A 17,417-nucleotide genomic window follows, 5' to 3' on the forward strand; every position below is an offset into this window, starting at 1 on the left:
ACCCCATGCTCCTTTTCTTCCAAACACCCCCCGATGGGGTGGCCTACATGCACATTCCTCGGCCGTATGCCTAAACATAACAACTACAACCATCCTACGCACCCCCATAAACCGGTGCCCTCTCTCCACCAGGGGTCCAAGGTCACTTCACTACACAATAAGTTTGGGCATCCCATCCCTAGACCTCCCACCACCACAAGATCCCGTGACCCCACTACCCAAGCAACACACCTTGGCCCAACACCTCCAACACACCCCCATAAACCCTACGCCTCTCACCGGCAGAAGGCCATGCTCACCCCACACCACCAGTACCCAGATTCACCCAATATCACCAGCGGTTAGACTCCTGGTTCAGTCCTCCCCCCCTACTACAAGGACAAACCCCCCCCTGCACACCCCAAATAACCCAAGCCAGTCCCCAAAGGACAGCCCCACCTCCCAACCATACCCTAATCGTAACACTTCCAACCCTCTTACACTCCCCCATAAACCCTAGGCCTCTCCCCCGCCAGGGAGCCATGTCCACCCAACATCGCCAGCACCATGCCACCCCACAAGCATCCCCAATCCCACCCTTCACCCTAAACCTAACTTCCAACGGACTGCACACCCCAACTAAACCAGACAGCACCCCAAATAACCCAATCCACACCACGCAAAAAGGCTTACATAACAGTCCTTTACCCTATCCCTAAACCTAACATCTTCAACCATGCTACACACCCCCATAAACCCATGCCACCAAGGAGCCAGATTCACCCAAGATCACCAGCAGTTAGGCTCCCAGTCCAGTCCTCCCCCCCCCCACTGAAAAGGAACAACCCCCCCCCCCCCGCAACACCATTTGCCACCCTGCCCCACCTCCCTTTGCCGGGAATCCTCAACCCCCATTATTTAACTCTATACCCCAGCTGGTCCCTCCCCCAAAAGCACCCTTCAATTAGCTGCTGCACAATCCTCAGTCACTAAAAAAAACCCCAAATCCAAAGCACTATCCATAAATAATAACTCCACCAATTTAACTTAAACTCCAGAATGGAGGTTAACAAGGAGGAAGATCTCAATAAAGGCAAGTCGGGGACCTAGATGATGACAACGTGGGCCAAAAAACAAAGTGGCAGGGTGAAGTGATAGGCATCTCCAGTATGAGATCCACAAACACTAGAGGGTTATTTTGCCCACTGCCCACATACTCACACCCTAACCCTAACACTTTTATGGAAAAAAGTACAGTTGACATTTTGGCTCGATGCTACCTAGCCTGCTGAGTTCCTCCAGCATTTTGTGTGTTACTTGTCTACTTAGCCTCCCTCCCCACTTATTTTTAATATATAAAACCAGATATACAAGATCTTGGTCAGACCCCACTTGGAGTACTGTGTTCAGTTTTGGTCACCTCACTACAGGAAGGATGTGGATATTATAAAGAGAGTGCAGAGGAGATTTACAAAGATGTTGCCTGGATTGGAGGGCGTACCTTATGAGTCTAGGTTGAGTTGAACTTGGCCTTGCCTCCTTGGAGAGATGGAGGATAAGAGGTGACCTGATAGAGGAGTATAAGATGATGAGGGGAATTGATGGTGCAAATAGCCAGAGGCACTATCCCAGCACTGAACTGGCTAACATGAGGGGGTACAGTTTTAAGATGCTTGAAAATATGTACAAGGGGGATGTCAGGGGTAAGTTTTTCACACAGAGTGGTGACTGAGTGGAATGCAGTGGCGGTGGTGGAAATGGACACAATAGAGTCTTTTAAGAGCCACTACATGGAGGTTATTAAAATAGAGGACAATGCGCTCAGGAAACTCTAAGCAGTTTCTAGAGTAGGCACAACATTGTGGGCCGAAGGGCCTGTAAAGTGCTGTCGATGTCTATGTTCTAAGTAATGAGCTCGTATGTGACGTGGTGGTGCAATGACATATCCCAATAACGTACCTCTTACAAATAACCTTAATGTATTATGTATTGTAATCGAATATATTTACAATATTACTCAAATATTACTGAAATATTAAATACAATACACAAATCTTTAATCTAAATGGATTGATTCAGAAACAGGTCTACATTCAAAATGCAGCAAAACATCAAACCTTTCCTTCCTTCTCTTATTTAAATCCTGTCTACTGCCTTTACCACTGGACGATAAGCCACTACAACCCGTAATCGGCCGCTTACTTTTCCGTTTAATAGAAACTTGCCATTCGCCTTCCTCCAGACCCATCACCCAATGCCCCCTCTCGTTAGCTCCGTTTGTCGCTACCTGCCATCTCTACTCCCTTCCTACCTGAGAAAATTCCCAACAGCAGGCTCAGCCATTTGCTCCAGCCCCAATCAACGCAACTGCCCACCCCACTTCCGTCGGAGGGTACCTGAAATAAATTTTAAAACAGCGGGTCGAGAGAACCCATCTTCACATCGTTCCTATAATGGGGGCGGTCACAACTGAATGCAATACTCCAAGTATGGCCGAATCATCATTGCATACGCACCAACCGCCGCCGGGATAACCGAGCGGGTCAGTCCCACAGAACAGAGCCACCCCGTATACCGCTGGCTTACCCATGGTGAAGCCCAGCAAACCGCCCGACTCCGAAACAGAACGACACCCGAACCCGGCCGCGGTCCCGAACCGGAAACAGACTCCCATTTCCGGCTAACCTTCGCCCCCTGTCGTCAGTTGGGTGCGGGGAACAATGGCGCACGGCCGGCCGCCGCCGTGTAGGGATGGCGTGATCTCGGTGCTCGACATGCACACGGGCGGCGAGCCGCTGCGTATCGTCACCGGGGGCTTCCCGCCCGTCCTCGGCCACGACATCCTAAGCAAACGGCGCTACGTGCGCGACCAGCTGGACGGGCTGAGGCGGCTCTTGCTCTTCGAGCCCCGGGGCCACCGTGACATGTACGGCGCGCTGCTAGTTGGCTCGGAGGAGCCCGACGCCCACCTCGGCGTCCTCTTCATGCACAACCAGGGCTACAGCACCATGTGCGGGCACGCCGTCCTGGCTCTCGGCCGCTACGCCCTGGATTACGGCTTGATCGCCGAACCCAGCTCCCCTGAAACACAAGTCAACATCCACTGTCCGTGCGGCCTCGTCCGAGCTTACGTTCAGTATGACCGGGGCAGGAGCGGACGTGTCCGCTTCCACAGCGTCCCTGCCTTCGTCTTCGCCACAGGTAGAGGCCGAATGGCTGCTGCACGGATCACAACATCACTGTTTCAGTCTTGTCATTTACACGTTTCCCGTTTACTCGGCGCTCGCACTAAATTATTTTGATGTGTTCAGTCCCGGTCAATCAAAACAGCCACAGAGTTTGCACATATAGTATTCTGTATATTTTATCCCCGTAAATCAATACATCCGTAAGAGTTTACATATATCCCGTATATTTGATCCCAGTGGATCATGCGGCCTCGGAGGTTGCACGTTATTTTCTGTATATTCAGTTCCAGTGAATACTTGAGCTCAGATTTTTGTACGTGAGGCTTCCTATTTATTCAATAACAGCGTGTTCAGTCGTAACAAACCAACAAAGTTTGTATAGCCTTGTATGTATATATATATATTCAGTCAGAGTGACTGAATATGTTGCAAATAGAAAGTTTCCAAGTGTTACGTCTTCTGTCTTTAATCAAAATGTGGGTTGTGTCTCCAAATCTATAAATTCTAGCTTGGCAACTTTTGCTCTGGGTACATGTCAAAATTTGCTCTGACTGTGACTGCAGACTGAATGTTCTAGATTCAAAGTAAAATATCAGAATACATACATGTTGCCACATGCAACCTTGAAGTTCTTTTTCTTACAGACATTCTCAACATATCTGTAGAACAGTAACTAAAAAGGATCAATGAAAGAATAAAACCATAGAAGACAACAAACTGGCCAAATGGAAATGCAAATATAAATAAAGAGCAATAAATAAGGAGAGCATGAAATAACAAGATAAACAGTGAGATCACTGGTTGTGGGAATATCTCAATAGGTGAATGTAGTTATCTTCTTTTGTTCAAAGCATGATGGTTGAGGAGTAGTAACTTTTGGTTCTGTAACGGAGTCTCTTGCTGTTTTCCTGTTAATTTGTTTTTATGGAGTAATTTTGCATGTAGCCAGTTTTTAGTGGAGACCTGGGGAAAACCCACATTGTCCATAGGGGGAATATGCAACCCCCTCACAGACTGCACCAGAGATCAGGATTGAATGTGAGTCATTGGAATTGTGAGGTGGTAGTTCTGCTAGCAGCCCTGATAAAAACTTTGAAGGTGGAAATAAAAGAGGGTTCCATGTGAAAAGTAAATCATGCCAAATGGCATAATGTAATAATAAAAAGAACGATCAATATTTAAATCACCATTACACCACCTTTGTCAGCTGCTTTCCTGCTTACAGTACACTGCTTTTTTATTGTAGGATATAGGCATGTCTGTACAACATTTTTGGCATTGATTTACAATTCATGACAGTCTGTGCCTAGATTCACTAGCAAAGTGTTAAAAGGAGAAGATTCAGGTTCCAAACAGTAATGATTTCACTCTTGGATCAGTTTTAAGTCCCTTGGAATTAGAGCAGAAGGCTGAGAGAAGCTCTGTTCATATTTAGGGCTGTGACATAGATGAGCACGTACAATGTACAGCCCTACCTTACTGGTCTTTTTCAGATATTCCTATTGATCTACCTGGACCTGGACGTGGCAAGATTGTGGTGGATGTTGCATATGGAGGTGCTTTTTATGCATTTGTGAGTGCAGATTGTTTTGGTTTGGACGTTTGTTCCTCCAGGACACGAGACCTTGTAGATGCAGCAGTAACTGTAACTAATGCTGTGAAAGCACAGGTGCGTAAAGAAATAAAGTACTTCTCTGATTCTCCCAGCTGCCATGGTTTAAATGCAGATTAGTGATGGTGTTTATGTGCTCCATGTGGCAAACATCCAACCCCCCATCCCTCCTCCATAAAGAAACTTCTTCAGAGGATGGAAAAAAATATGCAGTTGTGAGGTGGCTAATTTGTGTTGTTAGAAATGGATCCCCTTTCTACAGAGTTGTGTGTAGTGAATTAAACACTATGCTTTTTTTGTATTCTGCTCCAAGTTTTATTTACCTTGCAGACTTAACAGTCCTAGCTGAAAGGCAAAGTAAATAATTCTAAGGAAAACAGGGCAAACAATGCAGGGTTTTATGTTCAGCCCAGATTATGTGGCTGTGAAACTTAAGTATGGCGATTTTTGTAACTGTTTAGACCTTTGGTGAAATATATAAACAATATTTTGTGACCTGGTTTGGGATTGGGATAATTGGACAAGCAATTCTGCAATCCTTGCAGCTCTGAGACGTCAACAAGTTTGGACTAGTAGTCATTACAAGAGCTGATCATAAGGGTGATAGCTGCATTCCTCCTTATCAGTCTCCAGGATTGTTTTAATTTGTTTCTCGTGATTTGATTCAAATTTGATGGATTGGTTCCGCCAATATCAATGAGTATCAGCTACAAGGAGATATTGCCCATAAAGCAATGTACTTGGCATTCGTACCGATTAATGGAGACTAAAAGTTACTTTTTGTTTTAATGTTAATTCCACTATAGTTGCCATATGCTAAATAATTTATGAAGTACAAGTACTACCAATGGTTGTCAGTTAACATTCTGGGCTTCTGAAAAAGGCTTAAGTATGATGATACATAACAATTAAAACACTTTTTTTGTGAACACTTACAAGATGCAACTGCTGCTACTCATCCAGTAAGTTAATATCAAACCTGACATGTATTCTTTTTTACAGGTCAAGCTGCACCACCCTGATAGTGAGGATCTTGCCTTCCTCTATGGCACTATAATAACTGATGGCAAAGATGCATTTTCTGAAGAACCAACAGCAAATATCTGTGTTTTTGGAGATGCTCAGGTAGATAAATTAAATCATTATTTGTAAACATTATTGCAATAAGTAGCAGTACAGGCATTTTAACAATCCAACTGTACAAGTAAAAACAAAATAACCTCATTTAAACTCTAAACTGGAACTGCTTGGACAGAATCTTTATTGGGTACTCATTTACGTAACCTATTGAATAAGTTGTACATCACACTCTTACTGAATTGTATAACTAAAGCTAAGCAAAATTCTCCTGATAGAACTTAAAAACATTACACAGAAGCAACTTGTTGAAATGAAATAGTTTTGACATTGCCCTTTCCCTGGGTTTGGTTCATCTAAATCAGGGGTGTCAAACTCAAATACACAGTGTGCCAAAATTAAAAAATCAGTACAAGTCGAGGGCCGGACTGGTTCAGCGTTTATTGCAAAACTTATTGAAATGAATTTATTACACATATTAACCTGGAACTAACAAAGCTTAGGTTATTGCCTACAAAAACAACATTGAACATTAAATAAATAAAAAATCAGTTGCATTTATTTCTTATGGCTTTATCTGCAGCTTTTCCAGAGTAATTTCTAATGAAAACATTTTTCCACAGGCCAACACTCTGTGATTCACACTCGTCTAAGCCAGATACTTCGCATCTCATCTTGGATGCAAGTTCATCAATGTTTGGAGTCAGGCTCTGAGCTGAGGAAATCCTCAGAATTGAGTGAAGGTGTTCATCAGAAAGACGACTCCTGTGTGATGTTTTGTTTATCTTCATCAAAGAGAACAGTTGTTCACACAGATATGTGCTGCCAAACATAGAGAGCATTTGAGCAGCTTGGGTACGCAGCTGGGGCATTGTGTCGGGAATGAAACGTAGAAACTGTGCAGCGCCCACTGAGTCATACTTTGCCTTGAGTGTGTCACTACATTGGAGTTCAATCAGCTCCATTTGTATGTTGGTTGGTGCGTTTTCCACGTCAGCTGCAAATGGATTACTGAGCAGTTCAAACCTGCTTTTTTTGGGCTTCAAAGTCGGCAAATCGCCGTGTGAAGTCGGCACCAAGTATGCTAAGTTTTACAGCAAACTTTGCACGTGGGAACACTGCGGTAGAAACCTGCTCTTTCATAGTTTGGCAACACGGAAAATGGGTCAAGTTTTCTTGCTGTATCTGTGTCTCCCACAGGCGCAGCTTGGTTTTAAAAGCCCTCACTGCAGCGTACATGTCTGTGATCACACAACCCCGCCCCTGAAGCTGCAGGTTGAGCGCATTGAGATGGCTCGTGATGTCACACAGAAACGCCATTTCACAAAGCAACTTTTTATCCCGGAGCTCTGTTGTGTCTTTCCCTTTGCTTTCCATGAACTGACAGATCTCCTCACGCAACTCGAAACATCTTTTCAGCACTTTTCCTTGGCTTAACCATCGCACCTCTGTGTGATAGGGCAAATCGTTATATTCTGAACCCAACTCCTCCAAAAACGACTTGAACTCGCGGTGATTTAAACCTTTGGCTCTTATGAAGTTAACTGCTCGTGTTATGGTGCTCATTATATGTTCCATTTTCAAGGCTTTGCCACACAACGATTCCTGGTGTATGATGCAGTGATAAGCTGTCAGTTCACTTGCGCCGTTTTCCTCCCGCATCTTCTCCTGGATCCTGCCTACCAATCCACTCTTTTGACCGCACATTGTGGGCTTCTGTTTCTTGTCCAGATGCTTGTATTTGTCGTGGTGTTTCGTTTCATAGTGTCGTCTTACGTTAAATTCTTTAATTACAGCCACACCATCTCCACACACAAGACAAACAGGTTTGCCCTTTATATCTGTGAACATATACTCTGCCTCCCACCTGCCTTGAAAACCCCTGTTTTCAAAGTCCACCTTTCGTTCAGCCATTTTTGGGGTGAGGGATAGCTAAAAGTTGACCACACGTGACTAGCGCCATGAGAGAGTAAGGCAAGCGCGAGCAATGCACTGGCAGTGCATTGTGGGATTTGTAGTATTAGTGGTGCATGCAATATACCGGTGGGCCAGCTCTAATAGAAAAAAAATTTACTCATTAATGATATTCAGGAAATAAACCAGGGAAACCGAATAAACACTAAAAACCCTGAAAACCTGGTACCTGAATAAACTCAGCATTAGCCATATCATACGCCATAGGCGCTTCGATTACTGGGGCCAGCTTTAATAGTAATTAGATATTATCTCGCGGGCCAAAGATAATTCCACCGCGGGCCTTGAATTTGACATATATGATCTAAATCCTTGATGTTCAAACTGGGAGATGATTTTAAATTGAATGACTGAATTATATACAATGTATTAAAAAGTTCAGAGATATTTTTGCTCAACTTGTCTTGAATAGGTCGACAGAAGTCCTTGTGGCTCAGGTGTGACTGCTCGTGTTGCATTGCAGTATCATAAAGGATTTGTTCTACTGAATCAGACTAGGACATTTCAAAGTGGTCCAACAGGCTCATTATTCACAGGAAAAGCTGTTGAGGTGAAGAACAATTTATAAATATTATGTTTAAGCACCTTACAAGGCAGTAAGTTTTGATGCAAAATAAATGCAAGCAAAAAGATTGGGATGCTGATTTAAAAAATGATTTTTTTCAGGAAACAAAATGTGGCGATTTCAAAGCTGTTACAGTGGAAATAGCAGGACAAGCACATTACACAGGAACGGCAAACTTTTGTGTCGAAGATGATGACGTTCTCAAAGATGGGTTTCTTCTTCGATGAAGTATTTAGAACAGAAGTTACCATGTGTACTTAACATTAAAATCTTGGTATCATTTTAAAGTCCTAACTTTTATTAAGTATAATTTAGTTTTCTATGTATTAATTCTATATTTGAATTTCAGTCTTTAAAGACACTGAACTATGAATTATTCATGTATAATTAAGTTTGTAACATATTTATACTTAGTAGTCTGATGGATCATGTTTAATTATTTATGAAATGGAAACAAGTGTTATGATTCTACATTACTTTGTGGGTAAGTCCTAAACTCTGATATTTCTATCTACACTGTATGTAATCATTTTAATTTTTAATAAAATAAAATTATCACTATAATATTAATTGTAAGCTCACTGTATAAGCAGAGAAAAATTGTAGCTTTGTTGAAGATTTCTACTGTTTTAAATCAGACTGCACCATTTTAAATTAGTGATTTTTTTTCTAGTTACTAATCTTGTTTACACAGTTAAATTGCCCTTCAGTCTGATACTAATTGTAAAACAATTTCGATCAAATTAGTATTGGTATGTCTGATCAATTTAAGTTATGATAAGGGTAGATAATGGCCAATTTTAAAATAACAGAAAATAACAGCACGTTCTTTATATCTGCTTTGCAACAAGTAATGTGGTTTGATTGTGTAAAGCAGAACAAGGATAGTAGCCTGGTTATTTGCTCAGAATGCCTTGGGCTCCTTTCTGAAAATTAATATATGAAGTAAAATATTTTTGTTAAATATATTTTCAGAATGAGTCGATATACAGTTCACGCTCCTTATCTGCAATTTCCGCATGTGCGAATCAAGAAAACCTGGAATTGCTCTTCCAGCACTTGTTGCTTGAGCATGTACAGACTTTTTTTTCTTGACATTATTCCTTAATGCAGTAGAACAACTATTTTACATAGCATTTGCATTGTATTAGGTATTATAAGTAGTCTAGAGATGATTTAAAGTATACGGGAGGATGTGTGTGGGTTATCGTGGATTGGAATTGAAAAAAAATCGTAAGTTCTCTTACTAAGTAAGTTGGAACAGGTACATCTGGTTAGCATCAGTCAAATGTTTGTCTTAGTATATAGTATACATTTTACCTTTCTATGCATGCACTTAAGAACGTATGTTTCAGCACCGGGCTGGGGAACGGAAGTTCTCAGGTTCGATCCAGTGACGGATCGCTTCCGAGTGCACTCTCCATCCGTGCCTGGTTGATGTGGAGGATCAAAACCCCAAAACCCAATAATTAAACCACTGTGTTGTATAGTAATAGTTGTAGCTTTCATCAAGGCAGGGCCTTTCTCACTTTATCCTTTAAAATTGTTCCGATCGTAAACGGACTGTAGCCTGACGCTTTTCCAATCACTAATGGCATTTCACCTCTTTCAGATCGCTTTATTATTTCCAGTTTATGTTCAATCGTGATCATGATTATTTTCGTGAACAGAAACACCGCGGATGCAGAGTTCCGCCACCAGGTACTAATATCCACTGCACTGAGACAGGTTGAATAAGGGACTTGAGCATCTGCGTTTTTTGCTATCTGTGAGGGGTCCCAGAACCAATCCCTCACGGATAAGGAAGGCCGACTTATTCAGAGACCATGCAATAAAATACGGCAGTATCTATTTATTCCTGATACGGCTTTATTCAGAGCCCTATAAACCAAAATGTTTCCAGGTTTGCTGCCCAGCCCAAGTTGGCTCTTCATAAATCCTTAAGTAATAAAGGGAAAATATATACTGCATTATTTTGTGATAAGTGCTTTAAGAAGTGTAATTCTGGAATTCTTTTCCAATTTCTTCTGTTAGGTTACTTTCTAAAATCTACCTCCTTGAATAGGCTTTAACTGGCCTAGAATTTTAACTGGTTCAATGGACATTTTTGTTTAATAATATGTTATATAAATGATAGCCATTAGTCTTGATTATACAGCAATTCATGCACAAACTGCAGAAACAAAAATATGGTTGTCTCAGGTAAGATAGCTTACAAAGTTGATAGTTTACTATCTTTGGCTATACTTGTCTGTGTATTCAGAAGCAGCTCTCAGCTTTGAAAGCTCAGTGTCACATACAGGATAGTTCATTTTTATAATAGCTTATATTACGTAAGAAGTCTATGCCCCACTCAAATCTTCTCCTGTCTTTCATCTTCTAAACCTAACTGCCTACCCTCTATACCATTCTAGTGCACTTACTGCTCTTGTGTGTAAATTTACTTTTCACTTCAACCACAATCCCTAGTAGCAAGTTCTGTAGTTTCATTACCCCTTGAGTAAAGAGGTTTCTTCCAAATTTCCTATTTGGTGTCTTGTTATGTTATGAAGGTCTCAAGTTATGCTATGGAAATTTGTCTCTGTATCCAGTCCATCAAAACTGGTCCACACTTGCCCTTTTTGCAAAGGGAAAGAGATTCAGTTTGCTCAAATTTTTTGATTATATACTGTATATAATTTTGTGTTTGTAATTTAATCCTAATAAATCTATCCTGAATGGTCTGTTCCTACTTTTAAGACTGATCTCCATTTTAGATCTCAGAAATATCATATTGGTATCTTCGATCTCAAGACTGAGTATATTTTAAAGTGATATTTGCTAGGAATTTGGAAGCTTCTGACAGCTTGTCGATGAACATACATTCGTCTCAACGCATTGCATCCTGTTACTTTTTTTTGGTTGTATCTCATAGGAACACAAACAAAGTTATATGCGTAGATTCCCTCGGTCCCTCCCTCAGTCCGGCTGTGCCTTTCATATGAACCCCTATATGTGTCAAAGATTTTCTCCTTGAATAGCTCTAACGATCCAGTCTCCACAGGATCGTGGTTTCCAGAGATTTGCCATAATTTGTGAAAAGGAGTTCACAGAGACTTATGCCTCTGCAGTTTTGTTTGCTTCAAGGGTTCCAGCTGCAGGAAATGAATTTGGTGTCACTGCCTGAGTCAGGGTGCAGCCGCTGGATACCCTGACAACGGCGGTACGCGTCACGGTGCTTGGAGATGGAGAGCGGAAGGGAGGCGGAGCGGGACATGTGCGGCTACTGAGGCGGATCAGGAGTGGAACCGGAGGATGAATCGGAGTGCACTGGTAATGATACGTGCTGAAAGGCTAGAACTTGTAGCCGCCGGCTTCCGAGCGAGGTAACAGCGCTGCCGCGGGGAGATGTTACGCAGAAAATGGGCGGCTGAAAGGGTGTCGGTAAGGCAGCGTGGGAACCGGGGGCGAGTGGTCCGTGGCCCAACCAAGCGGCCGCAGGGACCGCTCGCCGCAGTGGCGGCCCCGGTGATGTGCGGAGCTTTAGGTGGACGCGCCATTCGGGTCCATGGATCCGCCTACCGGGACTTCGGTGCTGAGCAACGACACGGCGCTCGGCAACAACAGCGGAGCAGCGCAGCCGGAGCGAGCGAGCGGCCAGACCGACGTCGGGTCTCTGCTCCACGGTGTGGCCGTGGCTTCCAAGGCTCTGCTCCTCTTGCTCATCTTTCTGTTGTCCAGCCTGGGCAACGCGGCGGTGATTGCGGTGATCGTCAAACACCGGCAGCTGCGGACTGTGACTAACGCCTTCATCATGTCGCTGTCCTTGTCCGACCTGCTCACTGCCCTGCTCTGTGTGCCATTCTCCTTCATCATGCTCTTCAGCCAAGACGGTGTCTGGATCTTTGGGGACCGCTTCTGCGTGGCCAACGGTTTCTTCAATTCCTGCTTCGGGATCATCTCTACCCTCACCATGACCCTCATCTCCTTCGACCGCTACTACGCGATCGTCAGGCAGCCGCAAGAAAAGATGGGCAGGCGTCTGGCCGCGCAGCTCTTGGCCGCCGTCTGGCTGACGGCCTTCATTTTCTCTTTCCCCTGGTATCTCTTGTTACAAGCCCCAGGACAGCAGGTTATTCATAAGAAGGGCTTCTACCACTGTATGTATATCTTCCACTCGGGCAGCTCCCGTATGGGCACTGGGTACAGCATCGCCTTGATTGTCACCTGCTACCTGTTGCCCTTCTCCCTGATGTGCTTCTGTCACTACAACATCTGTAAGACAGTGAGGCTATCAGAGATCCGAGTCCGTCCGGTCACTACATATGCCCATCTGCTACGCTTCTACAGTGAAATGAGGACAGCCACCACAGTGCTGATAATGATCGTCTTTATCATCTGCTGCTGGGGTCCTTATTGTGTAATGGGAATCATCACAGCCACTGGAAACTTTCATTTCACCCCCATCATGGACACTGTAGCTATCTGGCTAGCCTGGGCTAATGGTGCCCTCAATCCCTTAATCTATGCTACCAGGAACCCCAACATCTCTATGCTTTTGGGAAGAAAAAGGGAAGATGGTTACAGGACTAGAAATATAGCAGCCTACTTGTCTAGGCAGAACCAGGACCATGAGGTTAGGAGTCAGGCAGACAGGATAAGGGACCGCTATGTCAGTCGGCAAGGGGCTGGTAGCAGGATGTCTTCTTCTAGCCCGGCAAATGGAGATGTCCTGATGTGGGCCTGTAAAAATCCAGCTGTGCTTTTCTGCAGGGATGGACCACCCAACAGAATGCCTGAGCCTGCCATGGCCAAATCAGAGACTGCAGACACCAGCCTTTAAATAGAATGGAACTATTCCATTCAATACACTGATGACACTTAATGGAGATACGCTTCATTGTTTCTTGAAAGTGCAGTATTGTAGCAAATAGTTTCTACTGTGAAACTTGTTTATGAATCAAGCATAGCATATAAAAATCTACTATAATTTAGATTGTAATTCATTTGAAATGGAACCATCTCAAAGAGAAAATCACCATGTTATGTTTAATCCCTGTAAAATACAATATTGAGCCCTTACTTTAGAAAAAATTAACAATGTTCTAAAATGTTGAGTGCATGAATTGAACCAAAATAACACAAAGCCATTCCCTAAACCAGGGATAAATATTACTTTCAGTTGGTTTGCATTGTTTTTATTACCTTGAACATGCATTGTTGCAACAGTGTAATGATGTAAAAATGGTCTCCCTTTTCAGATGAAACTATGCTTTATGAACTTGATCAATTAGAAATTGGATATTGTCTATTTTTTGCTGTAATAAGCTATGTTTAACACTGAATTTGATCAGAATCAGACTGCAAGAAATTATCAAAATGACCAGCAAATCATTTGAAATAGCACCACAATTTGCAAACAGGGACATCCAGAAGGAAGTTGTTGAGGACAATTGTGATGCTGTGTGCAGGCAGGGTCTCTGATCTTAAAAGGACCATCCTCATTGCATCCTTTTCACTATGATGGAGATGGAGAAAAATTCAGGTGAGGTGGGGGGGGGGGGAAGGGAGAACAATGTGTGTAGCTAACCCTCAAATGATCTGTTGCCCTGTTCAGACGGCAACATCTCAAGTAGAACCACATCACTTAGAGATAATCAGGCATGGCAGTGTGCTGCTATAAAATTCACAAGATAAAAAAGGCTCTCATCAATGATGGAGCAAGGAAATGTAATAGTAAAAGTATTTCAACCTTCAAAATATATCTTGAATGCTATGATCAAAACAATTGAGAATGGAGACTTGGTTTGTGTGTTTTAAAAATAATAATTGTCATAGCACAACTATTCTTGCCATGTCAGAGCAGAATTTCAGTTCGAAGAATGTTAAAGTTGATATTATTTATGTCCAATATTGCTTAAAGGCCATGCATGCTGAGGTGGAACATGACTAGCATTGCTTGGGCTAATTTCACAAGTCACAATTTCATCTGAAAATGATGGCTAGCACAATCTACTCCAGTTGATTTTTTTTTTTGCACAATTAGTGCATTAAAAACATACTAATTAAATTACTAGGCTTGTGTGTTCAGTTTAAAAACTCATCCAGTGTCTTAAGCAAGTCAGAGGTTAAGGTTGACTTGCTTTCAAACATGTCTTTGATTTCTGAGGTGGTTGATTGGGCCATTATGAGACTCTGCCTGATGGGATGCAGTGGAAGGGGGTGGGGGGAATGAGTAGTTTGAGTGGTGGTACTTTTCCTATTGTTTACAGTGAACTACTGTGCACTTCCAAGATATGGACTTGAGGCTCTCAATGCCATCTGGAATGCTTCTCTGCTTTAAGTAGTTCAGAGGTAGGAATATAGCACTTTATCTGGGAAGCTTTTAAGAGCATCCTTGAATCATACACTCCACCTTGCTGTTACAGCGAGGTGTAGAGTGTCTGTATAGGTTATTTCTGGTAGTTCTCCCCTATAATCATTCAATCTGAACATGCCAAAGTTGATAAAGACTGGAAGCACAACCAAGAGATCTTTCTAAAAGTTTGCTATAGCCAAATAAATACTAAATAAAATTAGAAACAAATTGAATTTATGATGGAAATACTGTATCAAGTTAAAATTATATGGTTTAAGTCTTAACTATTATAATTTCAGTTCACATTAATCATTTTAACTGATTCTGAATACAACTCAACCTGGTTGGTCACTTGTAGGAACCTGCTCCTTTATACAGGTAATGAATTTTGTTCAGTTTTCCCTTCAAACAACCTTTTTAAATAGCATAAAAACACAAACGACAATTGACTTATGCCATTGCTGGCCTTTTGATTGCTTTATCTGTTTCTGGCCTATTCCTTACTATCAATTTTCACAAGATTTGTTTTGATGAAGAGCCTGTCAAGCAGAGATATTCTTGTCCTAGTGATCAATCACCTGCTACTTAAATTCAATAGACAGTTACTGCATCTCACAAAATATCTTGGGAGAAAGCAGTTAAGTAAATTATTCCCTTGAATTAGTCTTGTTTATGAATATCTCAAATGTATTTAAATCTCATCTTCTTTTAAAGAAACATTCTATGTTTCATCAGTGTTCATAGATGGAAAATTTGCTCTATTTTTAATTAATGTTGGTTTATAAATGCTTTAAGTTATGCCTGGCTACCCAGTCTGCTACATTGTTAACACCTGACTATAACTGGGCTCTCAATGCTCAGGGTATTTGTCAGGATAAAGGTGCTGATGTTATGGGGAATTAAGAGGATTTTATGGAGATAGCTTTATTGTATTTAGTCAATCTGGATGGATTTCCCAGCTCAGCAGCTTGAATTGGAAGTCAATCCTCAAAAGCCATTTTCTACAGTCACTCAAAAGCTTTGATGACACACTGAAGATAATGGTAAGTTTCGTCAATGTCTTATTCAATGAGAGGTAGCTCCCAAATTATAGCATGTGATGTGACAGAAGGTTGGTAAAGGATTATGTCTTGTAGATGTTGAGTACAATGCTCAGTTTCTCACACAGTTCAGTAAATGATGACTTGGAGCTCAGTTCCTACATGTGACTATTGTTATTGCAACTCAATGCCTGCGATGGAATAATCCATCAGGAGCTGCAGCTTTGGGTAAGATTGAACAAAGGGTTGGTGGATGCAGCAGCCTTGTAATCTTGAGGGACTCCATGATGCTGCTGAGGTGCGTTTTGTTACTGGGAACAAATTCCTTAGGATCCTGATGTACAATGGCTCTGCTCCTGCCCTTCCAGAAATTTTGTACCACTTCATCAAGACTGCTGTAGTTGTTTGCTAACAGAATAAGGACACCAAGTTTGATTTGATTAAAATTGAAAGCAGAATACACCAGCTAGCTCTTTATTGCAACTTAAATAGGGTGTTTCCCCCTATATAAAGTACAAATCACCTGCCACTTGTAACTATGGAGTTTCTTCATTGTTTTAATGAACCTAGAAAAAAAAAATTCATCTTGATTTTATAAAAATCTTTGCTTGACACTAATCTGCACTGAAATGTCTGGTGTGAATGGGTTAAATTCACAGTTTGTATGTTATTATGTACCAAAGAAAGTTGAATTTCTGCAGGTAGTCATGTTTAGAATGTGAGTTTATTTGGGTCAAAAATGGCTATGTTCAAAACTATAAGTCAGCCACTCAACAAAAATTACACAACCTTCTTGTATATCAGTATCACTTTAACCCATATTCCTCAACTCATAATATTTAAAAATCAGTATCTTGAATATACTCGGCAACAAAGATTTCTTAGCATCTTGGGAGTAATCTGTGTGAAGATAATTTTTCACAGCATTCAGAATCTCACACCCTTAGAATCTCTGACATCTAGCTCAAGTCACATCAACCAGGGAAAACATCCCCGCATTTACCCTGCCAAGCTCCAAATGAATTCTACACTTTTCAGTAAGGTCATGTCTCCTCTTAACTGCTCAAGAGTTAAGACCCAGTGTTATGACAAACTCTCCATCCTAGAAGTCAATATGATGAACCTTTGCTGTACGCTCTATCCTTGGGCATGAATAGAATGTGCATGATACCCCAGCTGAATGATTGGAGCAAGTCATCTAAATCCACATGCAATAAAAGTTTATTAATTGTTTTCTGTACTATTGTTTCAGTCCTTGATGCTGCTGCTCCCTGTGTTCCTTTTACAGTTGACATCTAGTACCTTGACCAGGGTAGAATCCATGCTGCAATTCAAGGAGCCACTGGGAGGAAATGGTTGTGGAGTTCCTGGTGATAACTGGCTTGATAGATATAGAAATTACATACTGCAAATCATTTCTCGGTTCTTTGCCCAACCACCACCACAATAATGTATTTGTAATTTTTTATCTATAAATATCAGAGTAGTATTACGGTGGGTAATCACTAACAGTGGAAGCATAATCCCATTAGATGGATGGCAAGAACACAGCAAAACAGGAAAAGGCCACGTGCCCTTTGAAGCCTGCCATTCGTGACTGGTCAATTTGCCCCAACCCTCAATCGTTTTCTATGCCTGTTCCACA

At 42.0% G+C, this 17,417-nt stretch overlaps 3 protein-coding genes across 7 annotated transcripts in view; 2 read left to right on the forward strand and 1 right to left on the reverse strand.

The window, feature by feature from the left end:
- jkamp (jnk1/mapk8 associated membrane protein) overlaps positions 1 to 2,710 on the reverse strand; it is a 23,599-nt gene extending 20,889 nt beyond the window's left edge. The window contains exon 1 of one of the 5 annotated variants that reach the window (XM_059957065.1): positions 2,566 to 2,710. In XM_059957065.1, the coding sequence (XP_059813048.1) occupies positions 2,566 to 2,653 (88 nt within the window). In that variant the 5' untranslated portion in view covers positions 2,654 to 2,710. Of the gene's footprint in view, positions 1 to 2,181; positions 2,201 to 2,290; positions 2,313 to 2,375; positions 2,517 to 2,565 lie in introns of those variants that run through there. The other 4 variants (XM_059957094.1, XM_059957086.1, XM_059957102.1 and 1 more) reach the window with 4 other exon arrangements.
- On the forward strand, positions 2,657 to 11,127 carry LOC132385183 (trans-L-3-hydroxyproline dehydratase). The gene is made up of 5 exons (XM_059957054.1): positions 2,657 to 3,180; positions 4,661 to 4,836; positions 5,782 to 5,904; positions 8,243 to 8,380; positions 8,497 to 11,127. The coding sequence occupies exons 1-5, from the start codon at positions 2,700 to 2,702 to the stop codon at positions 8,620 to 8,622; spliced, it is 1,044 nt and encodes a 347-aa protein (XP_059813037.1). The 5' UTR covers positions 2,657 to 2,699; the 3' UTR covers positions 8,623 to 11,127.
- A 501-nt stretch (positions 11,128 to 11,628) lies between these two features.
- Positions 11,629 to 13,873, forward strand: LOC132385179 (G-protein coupled receptor 135). The gene has a single exon (XM_059957040.1). The coding sequence runs from the start codon at positions 11,943 to 11,945 to the stop codon at positions 13,215 to 13,217; it is 1,275 nt and encodes a 424-aa protein (XP_059813023.1). The 5' UTR covers positions 11,629 to 11,942; the 3' UTR covers positions 13,218 to 13,873.
- Positions 13,874 to 17,417: the final 3,544 nt, after the last annotated feature.

This window comes from Hypanus sabinus, chromosome 2 (assembly GCF_030144855.1).
Source record: "Hypanus sabinus isolate sHypSab1 chromosome 2, sHypSab1.hap1, whole genome shotgun sequence".
NCBI classification, from domain to species: Eukaryota; Metazoa; Chordata; class Chondrichthyes; order Myliobatiformes; family Dasyatidae; genus Hypanus; species Hypanus sabinus.

Coding starts and splice junctions, on each gene's coding strand:
- LOC132385179 (XM_059957040.1), top strand. CDS start 11,943: ATGGATCCGCCTACCGGGACTTCGGTGCTGAGCAACGACACGGCGCTC.
- LOC132385183 (XM_059957054.1), top strand. CDS start 2,700: ATGGCGCACGGCCGGCCGCCGCCGTGTAGGGATGGCGTGATCTCGGTG. Junction 3,181..4,660: donor TGCCTTCGTCTTCGCCACAG/GTAGAGGCCGAA, acceptor GGTCTTTTTCAG/ATATTCCTATTGATCTACCT. Junction 5,905..8,242: donor GTGTTTTTGGAGATGCTCAG/GTAGATAAATTA, acceptor TGTCTTGAATAG/GTCGACAGAAGTCCTTGTGG.